General features: G+C 33.1%; 1 protein-coding gene, 1 long non-coding RNA gene and 1 pseudogene across 2 annotated transcripts in view; 2 read left to right on the forward strand and 1 right to left on the reverse strand.

Annotated features, from left to right (window-relative positions):
- Window positions 1-966, forward strand: part of LOC134255079 (twitchin-like) — a 28974-nt pseudogene extending 28008 nt beyond the window's left edge.
- Window positions 967-5916: 4950 nt separating this feature from the next.
- LOC134255076 (uncharacterized) overlaps window positions 5917-27817 on the reverse strand; it is a 24541-nt gene continuing 2640 nt past the window's right edge. The window contains exons 2-3 of the long non-coding RNA XR_009989449.1: window positions 7921-8034; window positions 5917-6592 (exon numbers count right to left, since the gene is read on the reverse strand). This is a non-coding gene — a long non-coding RNA (uncharacterized LOC134255076). The remainder of the gene's footprint in view (window positions 6593-7920; window positions 8035-27817) is intronic.
- The window catches only part of LOC134255078 (piggyBac transposable element-derived protein 4-like), a 5630-nt gene continuing 1537 nt past the window's right edge, over window positions 23725-27817 (forward strand). The window contains exons 1-4 of the mRNA XM_062737597.1: window positions 23725-23887; window positions 24736-24924; window positions 25554-25739; window positions 27068-27234. Coding sequence (XP_062593581.1) covers window positions 23754-23887; window positions 24736-24924; window positions 25554-25739; window positions 27068-27234 — 676 coding nt within the window. The 5' untranslated portion in view covers window positions 23725-23753. The remainder of the gene's footprint in view (window positions 23888-24735; window positions 24925-25553; window positions 25740-27067; window positions 27235-27817) is intronic.

Genomic DNA, 27817 nt, shown 5'->3' on the forward strand with positions numbered 1-27817 from the left:
AGTATACAGATTTATGAGATGAATATCTAGGTCAAGTTTGTTTTTTGGGTACGATTGTGCCATGTTTGACAGAGTTATGCCCCTGGGACTTAGAGAAATCCCAATTATTTGCAGTTTCTGTTCATTTTCTTCACAACCGTTGCACATGCTGAGATGAAATTTAGAATACAGAATTTTCAGATGAATATCTAGGTCAAATCTATTTTGGGTACAAATATGTCATTTTTGACAGAGTTTTGCCCCTTGGACTTGGACGAATTCCAATTTGGGCGAAGGGGGACATAAGTGTTTAACAAACATCTCTTGTTTTAAGTAATTTATGCTTTTAAATAAAATTCAACTTCCTATTCACATATTTGTTTCCTTTTAGTGTCCACTAAAATGAACTGTTCATGGCACTTGCTAATTATTTTAGCACAATCTTTAATAGCATGCTATATTTGTGGAGCCTTTCATCAAAAATCCCATATCATCTCCCTTTTTCTTCCTATGTTCCTGTCTATTTCTCTTTAGATAATAAATTTTATATGACCTCAGTGTGTGCTTAAATGTGGTGCTGTGTTGTATTTGGGGTGGGGGTTGGGGTTAGGATGGGGTTTACCTTTTGTTAGGTATATTATACTTCATGTGATGCCTTACATAAGAACATATAATGAATTATGATTGAATGCATAATAACTGAAGTAAGCTACCAAATTAATGCAGAAATTTATGAATTATCACATAGATCACAAGGAGGCAGCTCCAAAATTTCTCATGTGTCCTAGAAATGTAAGTGTGAAAGAAGGCAAGTCAGCTACAGTGCAGGGAAATAATTTTGTTACAGCATCAATGCTGATTTTGGTGCTTCCTATGCTTGCTGATTTTGATGCTTCCTTTGCTTGCTGATTTTGATGCTAGTTATCCTTATCCTGATCCTGGTTTGATCCTTATCCTGATGCTGGTTTGAAACTAGGTCAATGCTAGTGATGCTACCGGAAGTAGGATTATCCTGCCGGAAGTGGATAATTCAAAAACAGCATCGCTATTTTAAGCCATTAAAAATTATTTTTGGTGTAACTTTTATTTGTAATATGTATTTAATTACTTTCCTTTATCTGTTTTCACTTTTTACCGAAAAAATTAGCGATTTTTAACGAATTTCGTTTTGTCGTATTGCAATCGTAAAGAAACAAAATGGCGACAAAGTGGAAGTTGGAAGTAAATCTTCATCTTGCGAAGTTATCGTAACATAGTTATTTGATATTGATTGCAGCTAAAATGCGATGATTTATCCTTTTTGTGATGCGATTTTAGTAGGTGAAATAGCCCTAGTGTGTGCAACGTGTAAGCATGAAAACGTGATGGACAATGAACATGATGAAGTTTATGTCAAATCCAGATGAAAATTTATTGCGTGTCCTGTGAATATTTTAGCGAAAATATTATGCTTTAGCCTAAATGGAAAAGTCGTAATACAAGGAACCAATAGATCATCAGTACAGTCACTACAACCACTCAGAGGGTATGTAAACAATGTTTTTTTTTTAAACAAGATTATATAAAAATGGTAAAGATTATGTGAAACAGAATAGTGTTACAAAAAATCAAAAACTCAAAATTCTGAGCGATTAAGGCATTTAAACATGGTAAACCCATGTGATTTTAAAGGTCAATTTTTACAATTGAGTAAAAAATAAATGATTTTTTTTTTAATTTAGAATCTGCAGATGCAGTATTCTGTAGTTAATCCACAAAGTATCAAGTCAAATTATACATAACCCATTGTTGCAACCACGGCCAAAATGTACAACCTTCTCCCATTCTCACCGTGGTCAAATGAGAAAGAATATTTTGTAGCTCGATCATTAATATTTTGTAGCTCATTAAAATACTGACCATTTGCAAATAAAGCAAAGTAAGATATTTTACTTTGATCATGATACCCAGTCGCAGTGTAAGAAACACTGTTGAGTGAATGTTAATTGTTCATTTCAATTGGGATGGAAAGAAACCCATGTTCACTTACAATGTCATATGACGTCACAATAAAGATTAAGGCATCAAGATAAAGATTAGGAAATTTTTTGATCAAGCAGCCACGAACAGGAGAGCTTCACGCTTACAACAGTGTGGTAATGTACATATATAACCTGACCGACTGATAACCAAGTCCACTCAAATCATCAGTCAAATGTACTTCACACAAACGTAGTACATGTATCTCAACCTTTGAACCAATCTAGAAGTCAACTCTTAAACAATAGTATGCATGGTTACGGATTTTATCTTTGCAGTCTTAGTTAGGCTGTTCCCTATCAAGTACTGTCCTGTGTCTAGTTTATGAGTAGAATCTAGATTGTATTTAAGGCTATAAACAGATATATAATTTTTTCAGAAGGCAGATATGTATCTATCCTGATATTTGAGCTACAATACAATGTCAATATGTATCAAATATTTTAATTGGTCATGTTTATCAGGAAGTCTTTTTTTGTATTGAACAAGATGTGTTTGTGAAACACTGTGCGGCTGCGGTAACAAAGTTAAAAAAACTGTTTTAGCATATAGGTCACAGTCTAGGTCATAAGGTCATTGATCTCAATGTCATTTGAAAGAACTTTATCAGTGGAATATGCATACCTAGTATGAAGTCTCCATCTCCTATGATACAAAAGTTATGGTAAAAGTTCAAAGGACTATTTTAAGCATGTAGATCACAGTCAAGGTCACAAGGTCATTGAAGTTGGTGTCTTTTGGAAGAACTTTTTAAGTTGAGTACGCATGCCAAATATCAAGTCTCTACCTCTCTGAGTTAAAAAGTTATGGCGAATGTTCAAATTGACAATAGACAGATGGACAAACAGCTGAGCAGATAAACAAAAAGGACATAAACAATATACACCTCAGATCTATCGATCCGGGGGCATAAAAATTTTAAGAACAAACCATTTCTTCACAATTATTTATGAATAATTTTCATTTGATTTAAAAGAATAAGCTGTATACATGATATATCTGCTGTAAAACAAAATTATTTTATATACTATAATAAGTGGTGAGAATTATTACTGGCATGTATTTTTATGTAAAAATTTTGATTTTAAAATATGTTTATCGTATATAATTTAATTAACACAAAAAATAAGTATTAACTAAAAAATGCCTTATTCTTTTTGCGATATTTAAATATTTTTACATACATATTGATATACGTGTACTTAATTCTCACACAGAATCTTTATTATTGATTAATCATTTCAGCCTCAATGGCTCCTTTTAAATTTTACTGGTCCAGGAGTTAAAAGAGAAAAGATGAGTGTTTGAAACTGTGATCTTTACTTTGATATTAAATAGCCAAATTATGCATGTTATGTTCAAGTTGTAAAGTTACTTATTGTCTTTGTGCCCCTATTTCATAGCATAAGTTTTAGTAGTCAGTGACAATTTATTTTCTTTTACCTGTAAAAAAAAATTAATTGCTCTAAATGTGTAATATTAAATAATTTCCTCCTCAAGTTTGTATTTTGTATATTTGTGTGAGGTACACATTACTCACTGTATAAAGTTAACAGTTGAAATTAACCTAATAAATTTTTCACATTTTTCAGGCCCATGACAGAGTAAACAAAGCAGAAATTCCCCCAGGATTAAAGTATGCTGGTCTTCTCTATGGACCTAAATCCAGCTGATGAAATTCTATCTGTTAGAATAGTGAAAATTCAAGCCAGGAACTTCTGTTAATCAGACAGTGGCATTAAAACCGTTGTGATGATGTGCACCAAATCCATTGATGACATACATATATACATTTTAAAGTTATCTCCCACTTAGATCTAAAATGAAATGGACAGAATTTAAAGTTTAAAGTGGATTTCAAGTGATTTGTGTATTGTACATAATTAGATATGAGATGTATGTAAATAGAAATGCATCCTGCTCTTTGTACAATCTTATAACAGTTCATGATGATTGTCCATATATAAATTGATTTTATAGAATAAATGAAAACATATATGTTACAATATAGTGTGATGTTTGTTTTAAGTATAATGTACTAATTGAGAGATACATGTTTATATGATATTCTGTCCAAATTGTATTTTTAGTATATACATTAAAAAAAAAAATACTGCCCCTGATATTTTATTTTTGAGGACACCAACATTCCATGTAAATAGGCAATATTTCTGTTACATGTAGTGTTCTTATTAAAGCTGAATGATGCATATATAATTCTTAATTGCATTTTCATGATTTTTTTTAGATCACTTGAAAAAGAATATCAAACACTTATTGATGACTGGCAAAATTTTCACTGATGTGCCAAGATTAATGATTTGTAATGACAAAAATAGTAATACCTGTGTGTCCTGATTCATTTAATTCTTAATATTTTGAATTTAAATAAAAACATTTCTTTATTTGGATTTAATTCATTTAAAACTTTAATTGGAAAATTCCATATTTATAAATCTGCAATAAGAAACTAAATGTGGGGGTAACACATTGTTATGTAGGGTATTTAAGACTGAAGTACAGCATTTAAATACACAGAAAAATAAGCTTGTAGTATATTTTAAATGCCTGGGAAACACACTTTTTGACATTTTAAAATTATGTTCACTATCCCTAGGATTTTAAAACCAGTACAGGGAATGAAAATGACTCCAACATCAGCATGAATTCATTAGTTCGAAATAATAAATACTTGTTTCCTTTCACCCGTCCTACTCTACATTTTACCCTCCGACCCTAAAAGTTTTTATTACATTTTCATTTTTTGGGTTACTATTTTATTAAAGTTGACCAACAATATTTACAGAACTAATACATCGTAAGTGTACAGGATACCTTTACTTTATAAATCTTTTTAAACTAACTTTCTTGTTATTACATACTTTATGTTCTGGCAGTTCTGCATTCATTGAGTTTTGAAAATAAAATTTTTTCCCTACCTACCTACCCTAATTTTTTTGGTCAGGGGACAGGAAACAAGAGTATTTTTTCTTTTGGCCTCATAGCGTGTTCGTTATAACCATGTTTTATTGTGTAGACATTTCTTCCCTTACATCATGATACTAGACAGTGTAATAAATACATTTTCCTAATTGTTTAAGCCAGTAGTTTAAGTCATCCAATATTTATATATGCTCTAGTGTACCATAGATTAAGAGTTTGCTGCTAGCCAGATAATTCTTTTCATCTTGATGATATACATGTGAAATTAAAACTGTTAAGGGACTTCGACCCTCAGCCAGGAAGGACAACTCTTTAATTTAATTCAAAAGAGTCTTTAAATGAAGCTCGAAAATAAAATCTTTTCATGCAACAATTGTCATTATATGCCTATCAATGTGCTTCAAGGTTCTTTGAACTTCTTAGAAAGGTCTAATTAAAAGTAGAAATTTTTAGATACCAATGTTTATTAACATGATATGAAATTAGAAGTGATTTATGGAGCTTTGCAAAGAAACTTGAAGCACATTGAGAGGCATATAATGAAATTTGTTGCATGAAAATATTTAATTTTCAAGCTTCATCTGAAGACTTTTTGAATTAAATTATAAATTAAAGAGTTGTCCTTCCTGGCCGAGGGTCGGAGTCCCTTAAGTACGGTACAAAACAAATTTCACAATTTTGAAAATGAAAACTTAACATGAAATTTACATTTACATTTTCTATCCGTTTTTCTGTTCTGTCTTTATTAACCGCCTTGGTAAAATGTTCATTTTCTGAAAATTTAACAAAATCCTAAATCATCTTTACCAAATTTTTCTTCTAACACTCCTTAGAAGCTAATAGTGCTGCATTAGGGCACAATATATTTGAGGTAGGAGACAAAATAAAGATTATTTTATGTTTGTTGTAGAACAACAAAGTACACATGTAAAATTTTAACTTCATGGAAACAATAAAAACAAAATTTCCAGTGTCTAAAAATTACAATTTATTTATAGTCAATGCCAAGTTAACCAATGAAATTATAATATAAATGAAATTAAAAAGTGTCCCATAACATCTTTTAGTATTTTATGAAATAGTGTAATCATGGAATTATTAGCATGATTAGATTAATAGTTTTACAATTCATGTCCCATATTCACTCTTTTTCACTTGTATTATATTATGTCAATAAAGTCAAATAAGTAAATAAATAGAATCATGGTGTTCACATGAACAAATGAAGTTTTTTTTCTTTATCACCAGTAGTTTCTTTCAACAAATTCACTGTCTAGAATTTTTTATTGTAAGTTATAAATCCACCATTACATCATACTGTTCATGTCCTCTACTGTTCAGGCCCTCTACTTTTAGGAATGAAGAACACTTGTCTTTTTTAAAAAGCAGAATTTTGTTTGAATCATCAGTCTCCGACATCACTGCATGTAGATTGTCCGGTCCTTTGAATGAAACCATATAAACCGAGTTCCAGTGTCGCAGTTCATGTAGGTGTTGGTACGAAAAAGATCTCTCACTTTTCAAAGGCTTTGGTGCTGAGTACAGGTTAAAATATGTAGCCCTTCACCGGAACATGTTGGCGTCTTCATATGAGTGAATTATGTGCAGTGATGAAGCAACAAAACTGTGGACTGTTCATAGCACTCCATTTCTATAAAAGTACAAAGAAAACAAGATTTATTTATTGATGATTGATCACCTTAATATTATTATTTTTTTTTTTAATCTCCCACAATTTTAATTTGGGAAAAACACAAATAATTATTTATAGCATATATATAATTATATAGACTTCCTATTGATTAAAGTTTGTGTATTTAATTGAATTGAGATCCTATTTGCAAGGGTATAAATGGATTCAAGTACATTTAAATAAATAAATTCTACATACAGGACATACTAGAAGTAGCTGCAGGTCTGTAGCTCTCCGAAAAAAAATATATATTGATAGACCGGAGAGATGCAGTGCCACCCATTGAAAAAACTGTATATTTATTGCGCACAAAAAAGTGCGCTTGGTTCTCAAATTATTTCTCCATGTTTTTAAAACTGTAATCTCAACATATTACTGACCATGTGTTCCTATTTAAACATATTCTTTCGCTGTTTCCACAACCAAACATTCCTCATAATTGTTGTTAATAATCTCCCTGAACCTGATATTGTAGTCATCGAACATTTTGCTTATTTATACTGCCATTTTGGTTTCAAAGATAATTCGGTCCAATACGCTTCGTTAAGATGCCAACTACGAGAGTACTTGATTGAGGATAAAGGAATATTTTTAAATCTTTCTTTTTGCAATTGAGGTAAGAATTTGGAAGAATTAATCAAGAACCGAGCACACTTTTTATGCGCAATAAATATACAGTTTTTTCAATGGGTGGCACTGTAGCTCTCCAGTCTATCAATATATTTTTTTCGGAGAGCTACAGATCTGCAGCTTAGGACATACAAAATAATTTGTATACACAATTTTCCACTATGAAGATGCTATTCATCAAACAAGGAAAAGAATATGTATAGTGAAAAGTTTTAAAATAAATGTATGCATATTTTCAAGCACAGATCCTCTCTCCTGTATATCATAATTATTTTAGCTATTTCAAAATGATTTTTTGTAGATACACAAATTCATTTTTCTGCACAAGTTTTTTATAAAGTTAAGAACTTTCGCATTAAAAAAATATTTACACCAGATTCATTAACATAAAACCAACTATTGCATTGGATTAATTATTACGTTTTGTTCATTACACCTCAGTCTATGATTAATTGCTTGCAGATAATCTCGTCAAAGGCACTGCGACTTTTATTTCTGACTTCCGTAAATTTAGAGGAAATTCGGATTGAAAAATCTCGTAGCATGTGTATGCCCATAAAACCCAACGGAATTTTGTAATTATTAGTCATACTCACAATATCATACTTTTATTGTATTGTTTAACTGATTTTTCATGTGCATGCCTAACTACTTACCCCTTTATCACCGATCTCAATCAGCAATCCGTGGCGTGGCCTCACCAGTAGACTCCATAGCCTTTCCGTTTGGTGATCAGCTGATTCAGATTTGAAAATATCACGGGGTTATTGCTATTGAATTAATTTAATAATAATCTTAGGAATAAATTGGCCAATTTGTCTGCAAGAAATACATTCTTTGTATTTATTTCCGACTGAAATAGGAATGTCTATTTTGCGGTTTCGTTTTGTGAAAATCAAATCTGTAGTTTTAGTAAACCAGGATAATCCTGATTTAAAGTAGGTCAATGCTGGTTTTAAAATAGGTCAACGCTAGTTCTATCCTTTGCTTGCTGATGCTGATCCAAGTAATGCTGTTTTTTTAAATGCTGATGCTGATGCTAGCTCTATCCTGATCCTACTTATGCTGATCCTGATGCTGGTTTATGTAACAAAATTAGTTCCCTGCACTGTAAATTGAAATGCAGAATTGTTGCAGCATCTACGTTCATTCTCACTTGGTAAGTTTTGAACACTAAGCAATCAACTTACCAAAGAAATGTTGGAAATGTGTCTGTTATACATACCGGTGAGGGATTTCAAATAGCCAGCTATCTTTATTTTATTGATTGAGAACTTGTGGATCTAAATTATTAGGTACTTTAATGGAGAAGTTATTTCTTCGAGTGAGAATACATACAGATGTCCGGGGGTACTGAGTTCCAGTTAAAGGTCCGTCAATGCCAGAAGGAGGATAAGGGAGTCTACACTGTTATGGCTGAGAACTTGTATGGTACAGATGACAGGTTAATATCCCTGCGAGTAGAACGTAAGTAAAGATTGTAACAGTGTATTAATTGTTGGAATTAGACTTGAAATGTTAGATAAGGATAAAAATGTATATTATGTGATATAGAACTTACATTGCTAAGAAGTGTAAATAGAATTGCAAGCATGTGAGATGATATTTGATTTAAAGTGAAAATTACTACTGACATTATTTTCAGAACCAGAAATATTAAGCTGTATTTCATGTATGTAAATATTAAAAGTTTCCACTTTTAGGAACTGTTCTAACAGTGGAAGGAGAAGCATGTAGTTGTGCTGAATTATTTAAGTCTTTTTATAGGGATTTCAAACTTCAGTAATGTAATACTTTTAATAATTGATAGTCTAAAGAAGTTTATTATTGCAAATTATGAGTGGAATAATATTAACATTTTATTTTCAATAGTACATGTCGGATGAGCATGCAATTTTAAATAAATTATAGGGACTCTGTGAAATACAATATTTGTGCTGTAGTGCTTTTGAAATTTATAAAAGAAAAATACTAATTTATTTTAATGCAATTAATCGCAAGTAAATGAAATGTTTAAATCAGGAAGGAAAGAACAATCGAAATGTTTGTTATGCTAGTTAAAATACATTGTAGTATATTTGCAACTATCACAATTAGGTAAAATTCATTTTATTTTGAAATATGAGAAAGAAATGTACAATTAAATTAAAATTCAAGGAGAAGTACATTTACTTAAAGGCCTGCAGATATCTCCTTCAATATTGTTTTTAAAATTTTAGCAGTTCCATCGAGGGTTGACACTCCATCACTGCGCGATTCAGAGAGTAGGGGGAATCTTACCAAGACTCATGGGACCCAATATCACAGGAAGGATAATCAAACCATCAGGGAGGCCAAACTGATCCGACGTGAGGACAGACCCGAGCACACTATGAAGCCCAGACGAAAGCGCTTAAAGCAAACTCTGGGGTATTAGTCAATTAATAATGTAAACATTAATGGTAATTTCACTGTGTCCAGGCCTCTTAGAGATATGAAACACTGAGACCTAATAAGTAATGTAATTATAATAATTATGCAAATCTTATATGAATAATTTATCTAGAGATGGAGCATCATCTGTGGATGGCGAGATTTGTAATGTACACTGTGGAATGTATGATGACAATTTTAATCTGTGTCCTCGGGTGATCCAGGCCGGACATAGCCTGAAAGTTGTATCGTGTGTTCCCGATGTTCCCATACCAAAGGTATATGTGTAGACCCTATTTGAAATCTATGCTATCCTCCATAAAAGTCTGGGGTTACTCGTCTTACAAGATATATAGTATAGAAACCTGAATTTAAGAATTGAAATAAGCTATATATTATATAGATAGAATATCTAAATGAAATATGATATTGTTCAATCAGAATGAAATTTTTGTAGGTCAATTGGACAAAGGATGGTCATGATATCACACAAAGTGACTACTATTTGTGTACATATTCCAGCGGTGTGTGCACAATGGAGGTACCGTGTGCACATGTGTCAGACACTGGTATCTACACATGTATTGCCATCAGTGAAGTCGATTTAGAGAAGACCTCCAGTTACATTCAGGTTGAAAGTGAGAAGTTTAATGGATTTCTATGTCACCTGAGTAAATTCGCGTGACCTAGTGCTATCTGGTTTTGTTCTTGATCCTGCGTTAACAGTTGAACATTTTCAGCTTCTTCTCTGAAACCACTCAATCAATTTCAATCCATTTTGGCATGTTTCATCACTCGTTGAAGGGAAATGAAAATTGTTAATTTTATGGGGTCCGTGGTTGTGGCCAAAGCCACTGAAATTATTGCAATCTATAAAAATCTTCTGTACTCCTGCACCTTGAGCATTAAAACTGTTGAATGTAATCCTTGATCTCCATGGTGGCTTTTAAAATTGTGAAATTCATGGCTCTAGGGTCAGGGGTTCTGGTGTTAGGGCAGGGCTGTATTGATCTTATAGAGCAAATGCATTAAATCTTTGAAAATCTCTGTTCCTGGGTATTTAATAAACTGACTACACACGTGGTTATGATGAGCAAGAGTGCCTCTACCAAAATCGTGAATTTTGTGGCCCCAGGTTCATGGGTTCTGGTGTTAGGGCGGGGCTCTATTGATTATATATTGAAAATGCATTACTTCTTTGAAAATCTTCTTCTCTGCTCCTGAGTATTAAAAAAACTATCGGTAATTAAGTTCATAGTTATGATGAGCAAGAGTGCCTCTACCAAAATTGTGAATGTTATGGCCCCAGGTTCAGGGGTTATGGTGTTAGGGTTTGGCTTTATAATGATTATATGGTGAAAATACATCTAATAGATATCAGCACTATTTGCAGTCAATAACTACTAAGACAAATGAGTTGAAACAGTAAGGGTCAGTAGACCTTTTATGTATATTTTTGTAAACCGATGGAAGTTAATTTTTTGCTGCAGTGATTTACACATTGTACGTGTAGGTATTGAAATGATTGATTATACTTGAAAAGGGCTAACATGTCACAATTTGATGTAGTGCTCTGATATTCAGAAGATATAAAAATAAAATAAATGTAGACCACATGTCATTGTTAACAAACAGTTGCCTGCACGGGCAATGCACAAAATGATCTACAATTCAGATATAGCTGTAAACATCTAATTTGTAAAGAATTTTTTGTATAGAGTCTAGGATGACAGGGCTCGACATTAACGCTTGTCCTTTACCACTGAAAAAAATTACGGACAAGTGAATATTCCTGGGCACTTTTCCGATTGGACGAGTGATTGATTTAAAGAAGTCTTAAAATAATAATAATGAAAGAAAAAGGTATAGAAAAGTTTATCGAATAAAAACGGAAGCCGTATATAAACCTGAATTTCGATCCTGATATCAATCGCTATGTAAGTTCATACTTGATCAGGATCGATGTTCACTAATTGCAGCCATACTTTTGCATAGCGTGGATCTTATGACCTTTGAGGGTTTGAAATAATATTTGATTGATAGAACAGATTCACTTGCGAACATTTATGTTGTTGTCAAGACAGGAAGTCTAGATAAAATTATGTTTTATATGTGTTTGTCTTATTTATTAATTATGTTTTATATGTGTTTGTCTTATTTATTAATAACCACAGTAATAAATAAAGCCCGTTTAATTGATTAATTTAAGTAATTGTTTTCAAGTTGACAGAATAAGATATTCATTGAAAATTTATCGGACAAGTGAAGTTGAAATTTGGACAAGTAAATATCTTGGTCACTTGTCCGAATGGACAAGTAGGAAAAAAAGTTAATGTCGAGCCCTGGATGAGATACTTAATCTCTGATGAAGCCATTGTCGCCGTTAATCATTTTTTGATGTGTTTGAGCTCTTCTAATTTCTATGCCACAAATAGATTCTGAAACAGAAATAGGGTATTTAGCTGAGTTAACAATTCATATGTTTCCGAATACAACCGTTTATCAAAGTAGAATTACCATTGAGATGGTCATGAATATATTGTGATAATGCTGTTGTAGGATGGCGGATTGGACAAGGAAAGAATTAAAAGGAATGGTATGTATGATTTGAAATTAGGCAGATTAAACGCAGATATCCATTCTCAAGGAAGAATAAGAATAAGGGCTGAAGCAATTGTAAATTCTTTATTATAGTTCTCAAGAATGGTATGAGATTAATTAATCCTGATGAGATCAAATGTCCTCTTCTGTGTAAGGTATACTAACGTAGAGAAATGGTATGCCCCCATAAGATTGAAATAAACGGTGTTGTGAAGGTTTTGTACTGTTTTTGCAATTGTCTTTCTGATCGCCAGAATTGTATCCTTGCCCATAATTAATGATTGGTAGGAGCTATGTATCTCGATGTCTTTATTGCAGTCCTTGGCACATAGCCTTTTATAGTACTAACATATTTAACCTCCTGACATTGATTAAGAATTTTGACCTAATGTTGGCATAATCCACCCAACTTAGACATTGGCCTTGACTTTTGAACAGTAATTCCTCAGTCTTTCACTTCACATTATATACATGGATATGTATCGTAACACTTTTCCATTGAAAAAGATAATTTTGACATTGTCGGTTGATTGATGAAACAAGAATATCAGCAGCTTTGATAAAAGTAATCATTTCGTAATGGTCGATTCAATGACCTCGATTGCAATTGCACAAGAGGAGATACATCTTCATAAGTGGGTTTCTCATGATTTCTCCTCAATCCATTTCAAAGTGGAAAACTAATATTACCTCATCATGCGACTTTTTGTTTGCTTTTAATCTAACAGATATTTCATGTGAATTAAGTAAATAAAGCTATCCAGGATATTATATAGGTAAATAAATGTTTATAGGTAAATTTTTTGCTATATAGCTAAATATAGTGATTTTCAGGGCCCTGCAAATTACTAGCATAAGGACATTATACAATTCTTATCAACTTTTAATTGTAGTAGGAACAGGTTAAGACATATATAAAAGATGATCGGACATTCATAACACGGATGAATATCAGTCATCACTGATATAGGTTATCACAAACATTTATTCAGAAGACGCTGAATCTTAAAGAACAAATTTTCATGTCAACAACACTTAAAGTTAATAAATATTTTGTGCATAACATCTATTGCTAATTATCAGTCCGCCATTCATTAAGACACCTTTCCTTAGCCAACAGGAATTCTTTGTAATTATTTTACAGTTGGTTAGCTCAATGGTAGAGCACCCCTGTTTTACACAGGGAAGGTTCTAGGTTCGAATCCTGGACCAACTTTTAGATTGCAGTTATTCCTGGCCAGGCTTTGGAGAGGAGGGGGCTGTCTTGGATAAATAGATGGTACCAAATCTCATGACGTGGTATTCCTTACGAGTTGTTTCATATGTCATCCAAGACTCATTGTAACACATCACATAGGAACTTGTTAATAACCGATGACCTCTCCAGGTCATACAAGTCGCATTTCTACATTCAATTTTACTATTTGCCAGGTTTATCTACAATTTATTCAAGGTTTGGTAACTGCTCATAATTAAATTTTCATCGATATGGGACTAGATTTTCTGCCTTCTAATATGAACAAAACATAATTGAAATTATCAAAACATCAGTCTCATCAGTGATGTAAATTTCATAAATACCAATCATGGATTTAAAAATTGATTAACATATTAATTTCATATGCATTGACATGCAGGCGCGTGAAATGAGTGAATTGACTGACATTCTTAATATAGCTATTACTCTTACATTTTTTGATGAAATGAATTGAAAATCATTATATAAAGATATATTAATACTGTAGATAATATGACACTGTCAAATTAGCACTAACCCTCACGCGCATGCACGTGCGCTTTGCTCTGATTGGCTGAAACAAAAATCTCAATATCTTTCCTGTTTTTTATGAAATGCTATGAATTTTAAAATATAGGTATACTTAAGTGTGTCCTACAATACGATATACAACAATTGTCATGTAAACAAGCGCATGCACGTGCGCTGCAATCTGATTGGCTTAAACTTTAAATGGCTCTAACTCCCTTGTTTTTCAACCAAACAGGATGGGATTTATAACATAGACAGACATAGTGGACTCCTACAAGGAGTTATGGTCGATCGTCATGCACATGCATGCACGTGTGCTTTGCTGTGATTGGCTGAAACAAAAATCACAATATCTTCTTTAATTTTTGACTAAATGCTTTGACATTTTAAACAAAGTCATGCATTATTATGTCGTACAATATGATATATAACAATTGCCGTGAAAACAGGTGCATGCACCTGCGCTGCAATCTGATTGGATATATATATACCTTTCAATGGCTATAACACCAAACAAGATGGGATTTAGAACACAGACAGATATAATAGTCTCCAACAAGAAGGTTAATGGTCGTCTTGCACGTGCGTGCAGGTGTTCTTCACTCTAATTGGTTGAAACAAAAATTGAGATATCTTTTCTGTTTTTTGACGAAATGCTACGAAATTTAAAATATAAGCATACAATAGGATGTCCTGCATATATATGATATATAACAATTGTCATTTAATCAAGCGCATGGACGTGCGCTGAAATCTGATTGGCTTAAACTTTATATGGTTATAACTCCCTTGGTTTCCAACTAAACAGGATGGTATTTAGAATTAATATTGATATAATAATGGACCCCTACGAGAATATATGGTCATCATGCACATGCTGCACGTGAAATGAGTAAAATTAAAAATTTGCTTAAACAAGTGTATATTTCTTTAATACTTTTGGATTAAATGGTTTGATATTAAGTCTATTTTAATATAAACACTGTATACACAGTGTAGAAAAGATAATATATACATTACCGACATGCATTCACATGAGCTCACATATAATGCTAAGATTTCTATATTTTTTATCACCTTCTGGGAAAACGTTGTTTCAGTCTAAAGTGCACAAAGTATGTCATATTTAATAGATCTTAAGGGAATATGGCACCAAAAGGGAGTTGGGGAGCGTTTGGGGAATATCTGTAACGGTCCCGGTTACAATTAGCCCTAGTTATCTTTATTACAGTCCCTGGAATTTCCTAACACTCTCTTCCTAAGGTGTAGGTGCAACAAAAGTATGACAGCAAAACATACATTGCAGTAGTGTACTGTAGAAAGGGCAATAAATATAATTCTTCTTGACGCATCTCAAAAATCTAGCAGTGTCCTCATTAAGTAAAATCTCTGTGACAGTGTGGTCATTTACTGTACACAAGGATATTTCCTAACCCTGCTTTATTCTCGCCCCTTCCGCATGGTCAACAAATGGGAGAACTTATAACGGGGCCAATTCAAACTACACGGTATACATTCTTGAATGGAAATGGCACGAGTCGAATTCAAAATGAGGCATATATGTAAGCAAGGGTAATAGGGCGAAAATAAGTTGGGCTAAAAATTACACAGTATTTACATACTTTCATTTATGTAACATATCCTTGCGTTCTGAAAAATTCAATGTAAGGCCTAGAAAATTAATTCCTTGGTTCTCAGGCTTTTTCTTTCAGAAAATATGAGGGAGGGAGGCTTCGACTTTTTTTAATTATCCCCGAAACATGATGAGGCAGCTTTCTACATGGTACAAAACTGCTGAAATTTAGGAGGGAGGTGATATGTTGTTTTTATTTTAATGAATTAGCAATCATAGGGGTCAATGAGGCACTTTTGGAAGAGATGAGGGAAGGCCTGAAAACCAAGATATTAATTTTTTATGGCCTAACATTTGGTATTAACAGATTGCACAATTCTAACCCACATTATAAAACACTACTTCCTCTATCCTAAACAAGAAATAACGAGTACAAAATTAGGCAATTTCTCTACATTTTATTTTATCTGACAGCAGAAAGGTCATACAATGCACAATTTTAATACATTGTTCAAATAGTCCTTTAAGCAGAGATTAGGCAAACACATTAAATGCAATGTCTGCAGTTTGGATCCTGAGAATTCAAATCTTGTGTGTTTTGTAACCGATTTTTATACTTCAGAAAATGGATGGGGTGCTTAACATGCTTCTTCTGTCCATTTATTAGACATAGGAACTGAAACTGTGTACATCATAAATTAAGTCTTACAAATTCTCATTTCAATACTTCTCAGTCAAATAAATATTAATGGGAATTTATAACAGTTGGAGAAAAGAATATACATAAAAACAGTACATTTGTGTCAAGAATATCATAAAAATAATGATTTGCATATTCAATTACTTACATTTACCCCCACATGCATATAAAATCATTTTTAAAAATAGGTCATAAGGTATTACGCTTTTACTGCATTTAAGCATGTTCATCCTATTTCACATATGCATTACCAACAACATTACAGCAGTGTGGTTCTAAGATATGAATTTCTATATATCTTAAACATTTGTTCATTAGCAAATCAATCCGACTTTAGTGAATCGGGCCGTGTCAATAATTACTTCAAGGAAATGTGAACGTAGAAGAAAATACAATTAAAAAAACTAGTGGTAAATAAAACCTAACCTTGTATTTAATTGTCAACAATATTATTTCCTCCTTCCACATTCTTTAAACTTTACTCTGAAGCTTCTAATGTACAATTCCACAGTATTAACACAATGATCTGTATATTAAGACACTAATTATGCGTTATAATTTGTTAAAAATTTCACATCAACCCCCTCTAAAGCTTTAAATAACACTGTACATCCACTTTTGAGATATAAAAAATATTAACATTGACTTCAGGGTTTTTCTTAATCCTATTGACATCCACCCTTATCTACATTTTCAACAGGGTTGCAAATTTTAAACTATATCTCACAGAATTGAACATTTCTTATATGAATTTCAGCATTGCAGGAAGATCCATTCCCCAACCTATTTGGATATTACGAAGTACATAGTTCCTTATAACCATGTCCATATTTAGTCCATGAACATTGCAAACAATTACTCATCATACCTATCGTATACAAGTTAAGATTCCATATTCAAATCAGTTTTCATCAGCAGCTCAATTTCCATCCCTGAACAACATAAACACATTCCAAATTAAACTATACAACTTCCTCTCTTTCACAACATTCCATATTATACTTATCTAAATTCACATAGTTACATTTATGTAATACAACTTTAAAACAATACAACACTTCACTTTCATTTACAATGCTTTTTCGGGACTCAAACACTTTCAATGACATGTCAAACAATCCACTGTCTAATGTCAATACAATTAACTCTTTTCAGTCTCATTCATTGCTACATCTTTGGAACAATAAATCTTACACTTTAAAGACGACACATTTCTACCAAAGGATGAATCCTCTTAACACTGTAATCTCGCCCCTTTTTAAATGCAGAATTTTACCCTTTTAAATAAGAACATTGTTATCTTATAGCTAAAGTCTTCAAGTATAGTCTGTATACATACTAATAAAGGATTTTTTTAGGAAAGAGACTTTCAATATATACATGATATCGATTGAATAAAGTCGCATATTTCACTGTAAAACTTCGCCATTACGCGTACGGCTATATATAGGCCATTGTACTAGTACTAGCATTTGAATGAGAAGGCGGGGCGTCTATCAAGCGTGCGATAAGTATGAATACATTAGCGTGTGTTCGAAAGTGTACGACGTTTTATAACGAAGTGACCCCTAAAAGCCCCTTAATTAGTTCAAAAGACCGACCACATATAAGCATCCCTTTTTTTAATATGTCAGGCTTAATTTTTTTTTCCTGCTTAACTTACGAGTTATATTTGAAATTATTTATTATAGAAATTCGTCAAATTATTTATATAAAATACACACAATGGAATTTGTGAATAGAACGTCGTATAATGCAGGATTCACTCTTTTTCATACCTAAACCTTTATTTTTATAGATTGTGATTATATTGTGATATAAAACTTCACTCTGTGTATGAAAAATAAATTTCAAGAAAGTGAAAATTAAACGTCAGTTTAACATAAATATTATTATCGTTGCTGGATAAAAAAACATCAGTTTTAGACAAGTGTACTTTGAACAGTCCAGATTGCATTGTTTAAAGAATTCTAGCCCTCTAGTGAGATAAGCAATAAACCATTTCCAAAAAAAGAAAGAAAAGATTACGTCCTTTTTCATTCGATTTTTTGTTACATACTACAGGCGCGGATCCAGAGATTTTTTCCAGTTGGGGGGGGGGGGGGGGAGGGGGGAGGGGGTCCACCCAGTCCAGAAAAAAACTCCAATCCCAGAAATTTCTTGACAAGCGAAAAAAAATGACTTCTATTGCCTCAAATCTTTTACTTTTTATACCCATTTCACATATACAGTGGACCCTCACATATCCGGACGCTTTGGTTCCCTGTCAATTTGTCCGGATATGTGAAGCATCCGGATATCTGAATCACCGGTTAAACAAGACAAAATAACATTTAAAAATTCCGTTCCGATGAAAAATCGTCCGGATACTGGCGTCTGGATATCTGAAGATCCACTGTATTTATGTTCACCATGGGGGTTCGGCGTTTTCCAGGGGGGGGGGGGGTCCAAGGTTACTTTTTTTCTTGCTTTAGTAAATACATTTTTTTAACCGTGTAAATTCCAGGGGGGGGGGGTCCTGACCCCCCCCCCCTCTCCGACCCCCCTCTAGATCCGCGCATGTACTAATATTTATATTTAAACCTTGAATTGTTGTTAGATTTTGTGCCGATGTTAAGATTTATAACATTTGTAGTGTCGCCAGATAAAACTCTGAGTTTCCCTCTATTTAATTACATGTAGGGGTGCATATTGTGCAGTGTGATTCATTCGATATATAAATCTCTTTAATGCCTCACACTTCCAATGTTTTTTTAATTGGAATTACGCATTTGTAACAAACGGTTTATTTTCTAAAGATATGATAAATTGGTATTTTTTCAAATAGCGATCGTATTTTTTTATATATATCTTCCAAGAGTCGATGAACGTAACGCTGATGTGATGTACAGGTACATGTGTACATAGGAAGAAAGGCAAATTGATAATATTTAACCCTCAGTATTTTTTTTTTCAAATTTTGTATTATTGAGATATAAGCAGTAAGTGCTAGCTTTGTGCTACAAGCCTCCAAAATATATTGATAAATGCCGAAAAAAAATCAAACAAATTGACTGAAATAACAAGTAAATCAAAAATGTTAACATGTTTTAAATATACCGTTTTAAAAAAATTTTATCCCAGGGTTCTTTAAATTCTAATTACCCATTTCAAAAGGATTTGACCATCGATAGCTCGCAACACTGGACACGATGTCGCATTGATCTGCTCAAAGCATGAAAGTGAATAGATTTGAGTCACGTGTTTACTGCTTTGTTATTCATGAGGTCAAAGGCGGGTTGAAATTTGTAAACAAGGTGCCTTTACTATAGGGACAGGTACCCGTGATTTTGCACCTTTTTGGAAAATAACGTGAGCGCACGACTGTTTCAATTTCTTTCATGGATTAAAATGACAAGTTTAACTCTTTACATTGACCCTATTTACTACAACTTGAAACATCTATGCGCTCATATAAAAATTGGGCTTTCAAAATGGGGGTGTGGCCTAAAGTCTATGGGAAATCAATGTAAACAACGTACCCCTGCTATATTTATCAGATAAATACCCAATTACGTAAGTGAAAATCGAAAATGAAATTAATAAAGTACAATGTTTGATGAAAAGATTGAGACAAAAATATGTAGAAAATCATTAAACTTATTTTTTGTAAATTATCAGGGGGCCAAATGTGGACGTTTAAACGATTCATTCTTTCTATTCCTTCTTAATCAAATATTTCTTTCCATATAACAAATTTCACTCTTCCTTTAACATTTCCAAAAATTTGTCTCTTTTATCATCTAATGTTAAATTTATTCTCTACTCATTGCAGTCACATTTATAGTGTTTAAAAAGGAAAAAAAACAAAACCTCTGTCCTCACACCAAAGCAATGAACCGAAAAATAAAAATAATCGGGTTGGTTCATTAAAAAATCTTCTCAAGAACCACTGGGTCAGGAAAGCTGAAACTTATGTGTAAGCATCCTTGGGTAGGTTAGATATGAAATTGTTAAAAGCATGACCCCTGGGGGTAGGGTCTGGCCACAATAAGGAATCCCATTTTTACATGAAAATGTATAGAAGAAATCTTGGAAAATCTTCTTCTCAAGAACTACTGTGCCAGGAAAGCTGAAACTTATGTGGAAGCATCCTTAGGTATTGTTGATATTAAATTGATGAAATCATGACCCCCCGGGGGAAGGGCGTGGCCACAATAGGGAATATAAGTTTTACAAAGAAATATGTAGAACAAATGTTTTAATATCTTCTTCTCCATAACCACTGAGCCAGGAAAGTTGAAACTTATGTGGAAGCATCTTCTAATGAAGTTGAAGAACCTGTAGTTGAGCACCACTGATACCAGTAAGACGTTATTGTTTTGCTCCTGTGTGGCCCTCCTTCAGCAAGGCTGGTATATTTCCTACAAGGAATTAGAGAAACTGGAGTCCTCCTTGCCAGTTCCACAGCACCGCTTGAAACACATTGCCATTTTATCCACCAAGTACCAGTGTGTTATTGGCCAAAAGAAGATCTGGAGGATCCATAAGTCCATTGCAGTGCGGCTCCCAACAGCACCGCCAAGGAAGAGGACAGACAAGGAAGTCCCTAAACCTGAAGAGACGCAGGGAACAGCAGAGGAACCAGAGTTTTTTGAAGCAGCAGTTCTGCGTACGATCCCTACAGAGGAAGAAAGTGTCATCGAGGAGAGCACTGCTTTACACACTGTTGCCCACTACCCTGCCAATCTGAAGATGAAGTGGAGTGGTGCTGAGCTGGAAATCCTGCATCAAGTAAGAGACAACTGCAGTGAGGACACGTCCAATCCAGAACTGTATAAGCAGTATCTGTCTTTGTGTTCCTGTAGGGGAATTCCCAGTCGAACTCCTGATGCTGTTAGGAAAAAAATTCTGAGGCTTTAATGTGTGAACCTGAATGGATGGGAATGTCTCTTTATCTCTCTCTCTCTCTCTCTCTCTCTCTCTCTCTCTGCCTAATGAAAAATGAAGTGCACTGTTGTGGAATGTATTACTTCAAAATTTTTTATGAAGTACTTCATTCAGTTTTTTTTGTCAGACGCAAGACATTCTTTGTGATGTCTTTATTTTTCGGTTCATTGCTTTGGTGTGAGGACAGAGGTTTTGTTTTTTTCCTTTTTAAACACTATAAATGTGACTGCAATGAGTAGAAAATAAATTTAACATTAGATGATAAAAGAGACAACTTTTTGGAAATGTTAAAGGAAGAGTGAAATTTGTTATATGGAAAGAAATATTTGATTAAGAAGGAATAGAAATTTGGTAGAAATGTGTCGTCTTTAAAGTGTAAGAATTATTGTTCCAAAGATGTAGCAATGAATGAGACTGAAAAGAGTTAATTGTATTGACATTAGACAGTGGATTGTTTGACATGTCATTGAAAGTGTTTGAGTCCCGAAAAAGCATTGTAAATGAAAGTGAAGTGTTGTATTGTGTTAAAGTTGTATTACATAAATGTAACTATGTGAATTTAGATAAGTATAATATGGAATGTTGTGAAAGAGAGGAAGTTGTATAGTTTAATTTGGAATGTGTTTATGTTGTTCAGGGATGGAAATTGAGCTGCTGATGAAAACTGATTTGAATATAGAATCTTAACTTGTATACGATAGGTATGATGAGTAATTGTTTGCAATGTTCATGGACTAAATATGGACATGGTTATAAGGAACTATGTACTTCGTAATATCCAAATAGGTTGGGGAATGGATCTTCCTTCAATGTACAGTACCCGCATCGTTATTCTTTACAGGATACACGATACGATAGGATACACGCACGATACGATAGGATACACGCACGATACGATAGGATACACGCACGATAGGACAGGATACACGCACGATAGGATAAACGCAAAACACGATAAACGCAAAACACGATACACGCAAAACACGATAAACGCAAAACACGATAGACCTGATAAACGATCTACACGATAGGATAAACGCAAAACCTGATAAGATTGTTTCAAAATGCGGAACGTTTTTTGACAAGACGAAAAGATTATTTTGAATTAAATCTAAAGATTAAAGATTATCTAAATTAAATTATATTTTAATTTAAATACTCGCAGAGCTTCAAATCTAAACTATAAAGTGCATTTAATTATTATAAAAAGAACCTGAGATCTCTGTATTAATTTTACAAAAGTTGTTTAATTATATATATAAAAAATTGACAGTGATAAAATGGATGTTTATGAAATGGAGACTGTATTTTTTTTTTTATTTCTTCTCAATTGTGTGAATTTAAAAACTCTATAAACAGATTTATTATTCATGAAAAATATACATTTTAATTTTTCTATCAAATAAATTTATCTACAAGTACCAAGTTATTTCAGGGAAAAAATTTGCGCAATAAATTAAAAATTTGTATTTAATGTCTAAAGCTTACAATCTGCGATGTATCCAAAAATCGCAATTAAATATTAATATCTTAGAAAATAATACAAGTAGAAGACTGGAAGAAAGGTTTAAAGAAAACGGCTTTAACAAAATTAATAAATTTAACATGATAGATCTATCAAGAACGAAACAGTTCAAGAAAATTAAATTTTCTGAATAGAAATCTAAATAATTATTAAAATAATGGCGATCTGCATTAATACATGTAAACTGTGTCATGAGAATATGAATCTGCTACAACTGCACATGTGCATTTACGTTAAGCTCTGACTTATGTACATGTAACCATTTTACATTACAGATACCTTAACCCTTTCACGTTCGTATCGGTCAATACTGACCGATAAGCCTTATTTTTTCTGACATATTGCTGAAAAAAATTAATAGTTTCGCTTAGAATTAACAGATTTTAAAAAATCAGGTACCATTTTAATCGTGAGACTCCGTAGTATTTAATTATATGCAAATCAATTATGAAATTTAAATATTTCATGTCTTAATTATCGGTTAATTCTAACATAATTGGGAGAGAAAAACTCCGAAATCATGATTTTTATTAGTGTGCGTTTTCTACAACTTTCCTCGTTGTTGCAAAAAATAGAAGTAATGTTTCGACACAAAACGTATTACCTAAAAATGCTGACACTTTGAAGAAACTATTGATATAATTTTTTCACAGATATGTAATGAAAGAATTGAAAAATTCTCGGGTTTAATGCAGTAGTCAAACTGGCACTGGCGTAAAACATAAACAATCGACTATAAACACGTATCGACAAAAAGTAAAATCGGAATAGGAAAATGTAAATTAAGTTTTGAAATGTAGAAGAATGTACCTTTCATTTGGTATATTTTTGAAAGGTGTCAGTTGAATAAATCCGATACATAATCCACATTGAAAAGCCAATTACATTTGAATTTTCGCGCGGTTTGCGGAGAAGAAAAAAAGAGGGCGCAATAAGCGCTTCCGGCACAATTGTTGAGAATGTAAACAATCGGTGGTGAACATGGATTTTGAGTTTGACGAGTTACTTTCAGAAGATGAAGAAGATTATTTAGATTTATTGTTGAGTGGGGAACTTGTTGAAGAAAGAGACGAAAACGATGAACAATTTGATCCATCAAACCCCCCTCAATTCGGGTAAGTTTATAGCAGCGATTAACAATATGCTGGAGAAAAAATCAAGAAATTTTTTTTTACTGAGACCTAATGTAAAAATAATTAAATCAGAGATTATTATTAGGGCCTTACATTTCTTTCTTCTTCGGAATTATTTTGATCCTACTTGTAAATAAAAAAAAATGTGAGGGGTAGGCCTAATCTCGACATCATTTTCTCATGATACTCAGCTGATACTGTATACAGCACATGAGCAACAGGTGCCCGTTACACTTCATGGTTCGTAAAAATAATATGTTATTCATGGAACATAATCAATGTACATAACTTTCATATTTTTTGTTAACTACTGTACAGTAGGCCTACGTACGAAATTGAGCAATTTAAACATTTCTCCATTTGACATATCATACTTTTCCTTCATTCATGGACATATATACTAGTATATAGGTCCTTGTTTCAATGCTGTAAATCATTATATGTTTCAGTGGGGAGGAAAAAAGGCCAGTGTTTGATAGAACATTTACTGGAACCCATTATATACTTTTATTCATAGTTGCTCCAAATCTTATTTTTAAATGCATGTTAAAATCATAACTTGCAGTGGGAGAATGTAGTTCCTGGTTTTTCTCCAACCAGAGTTCCTTAAATATTTTAATTGTCAATATAGGGCCTATAAAGAGCATACATTTTACATGTATGCATGTATTATGAAACTTTTTACTCCCTTTACTAGAATTCTTTAAAACTATCTGTACAGCATTACTGCACAAAACAATACATTGTACATATATTAATTTTATATCAGTACACGCTCAAAAACATACTCTTAGTTTCTTGACAAGAAATACTTTTGAACTGTATTTCAGTCAATCCCAGTCTCCGAGCAGTTCCCAGACTCTGTCCCAGAGTACGGATAGCTCTGCTAGTCAGGATCCAGTGGCAGGATGTATAAAATGGAGAGACCAGAATGACAGTGATGATGAAGTTAGGGACCCCAGATTGTCTATGTTCAAACCGCGTCTTCCTTCTGGCATTCAGCATGGCCTCTTGACCAGGTACTGATTTAAATGCATTTTAAAATACTTCATACTTGTATGAAAAGCAAACGGCAAAGGGAGGTTAAGTTTGCCAGTTAGTATGAAAATTGCAAACATCTATTACCAGTCATATGAATAATTAAATAAATATTTCTGCAATACAACTATCTGTTCATCTTTAGCTTGTGTTGATTGATTTCTTGTTTGTCATTTGTTTAACGTCCCTCTCAAGAATTTTTCACTCATAAGAAGACATCACCACTTGCCGTTGGAGAGCTGCAAATTTTATCCTATACTTGGCACTCAAGGCCATTGAGCAGTGAGGGATGTTTTTCATGCCTGCACCTACTGCGACACAGGACCTGCGTTTAACTTTATACAGTCTCATTAGATATGAAGATCCGGACTTCATGTCCCACATTAGGATTTGAACCTGCTACGTAAGAATGAACTCCTTACTCTGCGACTCTAGAGCAGACACTCTAACCACTGCGCAACATGCGGGTGACTCTTTAGCTTGTAAAAAATATGTTTGATTGAAAGCTTGTGAAAATCATGTTTGACTGAAAGCTCGTAAAAATATGTTTGATTGAAACACACATTTTTGCATTCAAATTTTTTTTTTACAATAAATATGTAATTTTTAGACAGGCAGTTCAGGCCTTTCAAAAGCCAATTGACTTTTTCCTACTGTTCCTGACCCAGGAGATAGTGCTACAGATTTGTATTGCCACCAATCACCATGCAGAGGACCTGCTATCTAAGGGTCAAAAGCTGTCATATGCAAACAGCATGGGTACCTGGACAAGGGTCACTGTTGAAGAGATGTACAGGTAATCTATGAATAATGTTATGAACAAGACAACTTTTAGTCTGTCAGAGTTGGAGTATAGTATGATTTTATTTTTTAAGCTCCAGTGGGCTTTTCTCTGATCTCATTTAGTCTGGCATCTGTCTGTTGGTCTGTCTGTCCGTAAACATTTCACATTTTCAACTTCTTCTCTAGAACCTCTGGACTAAATTTAACCAAACTTGCCACAAAGATCCTTAGGTAAAAGGGTATTCAAGTTTGCTCAACACCTTTATTTTAATTTATCCACCTTTTTTTGTAAGTTTTTTTTTTCAAGACTTCCCAAATCAACTTATAGTATCGGTAGCAAAGTGTAATATCAAAGTTATGGTGATCTGGCCATTCACATTATTGCTTAAAGCAAATTTATATAAATATTTAAGAATTATTTTCTTGGGCTTGAGGATTTTTGATGCAGTTGACAACCTTCTCTAGCAGTTAGTCCTGCATGTCTAGCACTTTTACAGCGAGTTTCAAACACTTTTTTTTCATGGGGGGGGGGGGGTGGACTTGAATCCTGGGTTTGAGGTTTTGATTTGTAATAAAATGATATACTTAAGACTTTTGGGATAAATGTATATTAAATATGCTATTTTGTAAATTAAGTAAGATGGTTTAAGGATATCCGATCCTCAGCCAGGAAGGATAACTCCAAAATTTGATATTTAAATTGAAATACATCTAAATGAAGCTTAAAAATTAATTTTTTTCATGCAACAATTTTTATTTTATTTATCTTTATAAGATAAGAGCTCTTTGGAAATTTTAGAAAAGGTCCTATAAAAGTTGACATTTGTACCCTATAAAAGGAGAAAAATTAATACAGTTTTAGTGAAATAAGATTTTCTTGAATTCAGCCATAGATATCAATGCTTATTAGCATTATATGAAATGATAAAGTGATTTGTGATGTCTAGCAATGATAACAAAAACCTTTTACACTATGTAATATAGAATACATGACAGAAATAGAAGACAAAAAATACCAAATAAGTATGAAAATCATAAAAATTTCTCTGAATGCCCGGATACATATCATTTTTAAACCTAAAATATATTTGTTGATCAATTTGCAATCAGAAAAATGCATTGCTCATATTTCAATTCGCCTTTTCTGCAAAAATATTGGAGATTTGACAATTTTCCCTATAAAATATGATTAACTTTAATCATTAACTTTAAAGAAATACTGTGGATAAATTTACATAACTTTGTGGATTCAGAGATACTTTTATGAGTATTTTGATTACTTAACTGCTAATTTTATAAACCTAAGGATCGGACTACCTTAATTGACATTTTCAATTTCAGGTTTGTGGGCATTCTAATCTACATGTCTGTAGTGGATCTCCAAACTTTAGAGAGATATTGGTCAACCTCTCCCCTGTACAAAAACAATGTTTTTTCATCTGTCATGAGCATCACAAGATTTAAAGCCATTTTGTCTTTTCTGCAAATCAATGCTGATTCTGATAAAGGTGAGCAGATATTTCTTGTAAGGAAATACATAATATTATTCAAAATCCCCAAGTTACAATGTTACATGTATGTTATCTTGTATTGAGGCTAATGTAATCCCTGGCTACTTCAGTAAGGGGCAACATTATAATGGTCTTCAAAGGGAATCCAAGTGTGACAACATAAAAAAATGCAAGTCTCAGTACATGGACATATTTGAAAAATGACACATTGCCAAATGAAGCCATTTTTAGCTCACCTGAGCCGAAGGCTCAAGTGAGCTTTTCTGATCAAAATTTGTCCGTTGTCTGTCGTCGTTGTCGTTGTTGTCGTCGTAAACTTTTCACATTTTCGACTTCTTCTCAAGAACCACTGGGCCAATTTGAACCAAACTTAGTACAAAGTATCCTTGGGTGAAGGGGATTCAAGTTTGTTCAAATGAAGGGCCAGGCCCTTTTCCAAGGGGAGATAATTATAAATTAGAGAAAAATTAATGGCATTTTTAAAAAATCTTCTTCTCAAGAACCACTGGGCCAGGAAAGATGAAACTCATGTGGGATCATCCTCAGGTAGTGTAGATTCAAGTTTGTTCAAATCATGACC

The sequence above is a fragment of the Saccostrea cucullata genome, unplaced genomic scaffold, assembly GCF_032062105.1.
Source record: "Saccostrea cucullata isolate Sc308-1 unplaced genomic scaffold, CSIRO_AGI_Scuc_v1 ctg1480, whole genome shotgun sequence".
Lineage (NCBI taxonomy): Eukaryota > Metazoa > Mollusca > Bivalvia > Ostreida > Ostreidae > Saccostrea > Saccostrea cuccullata.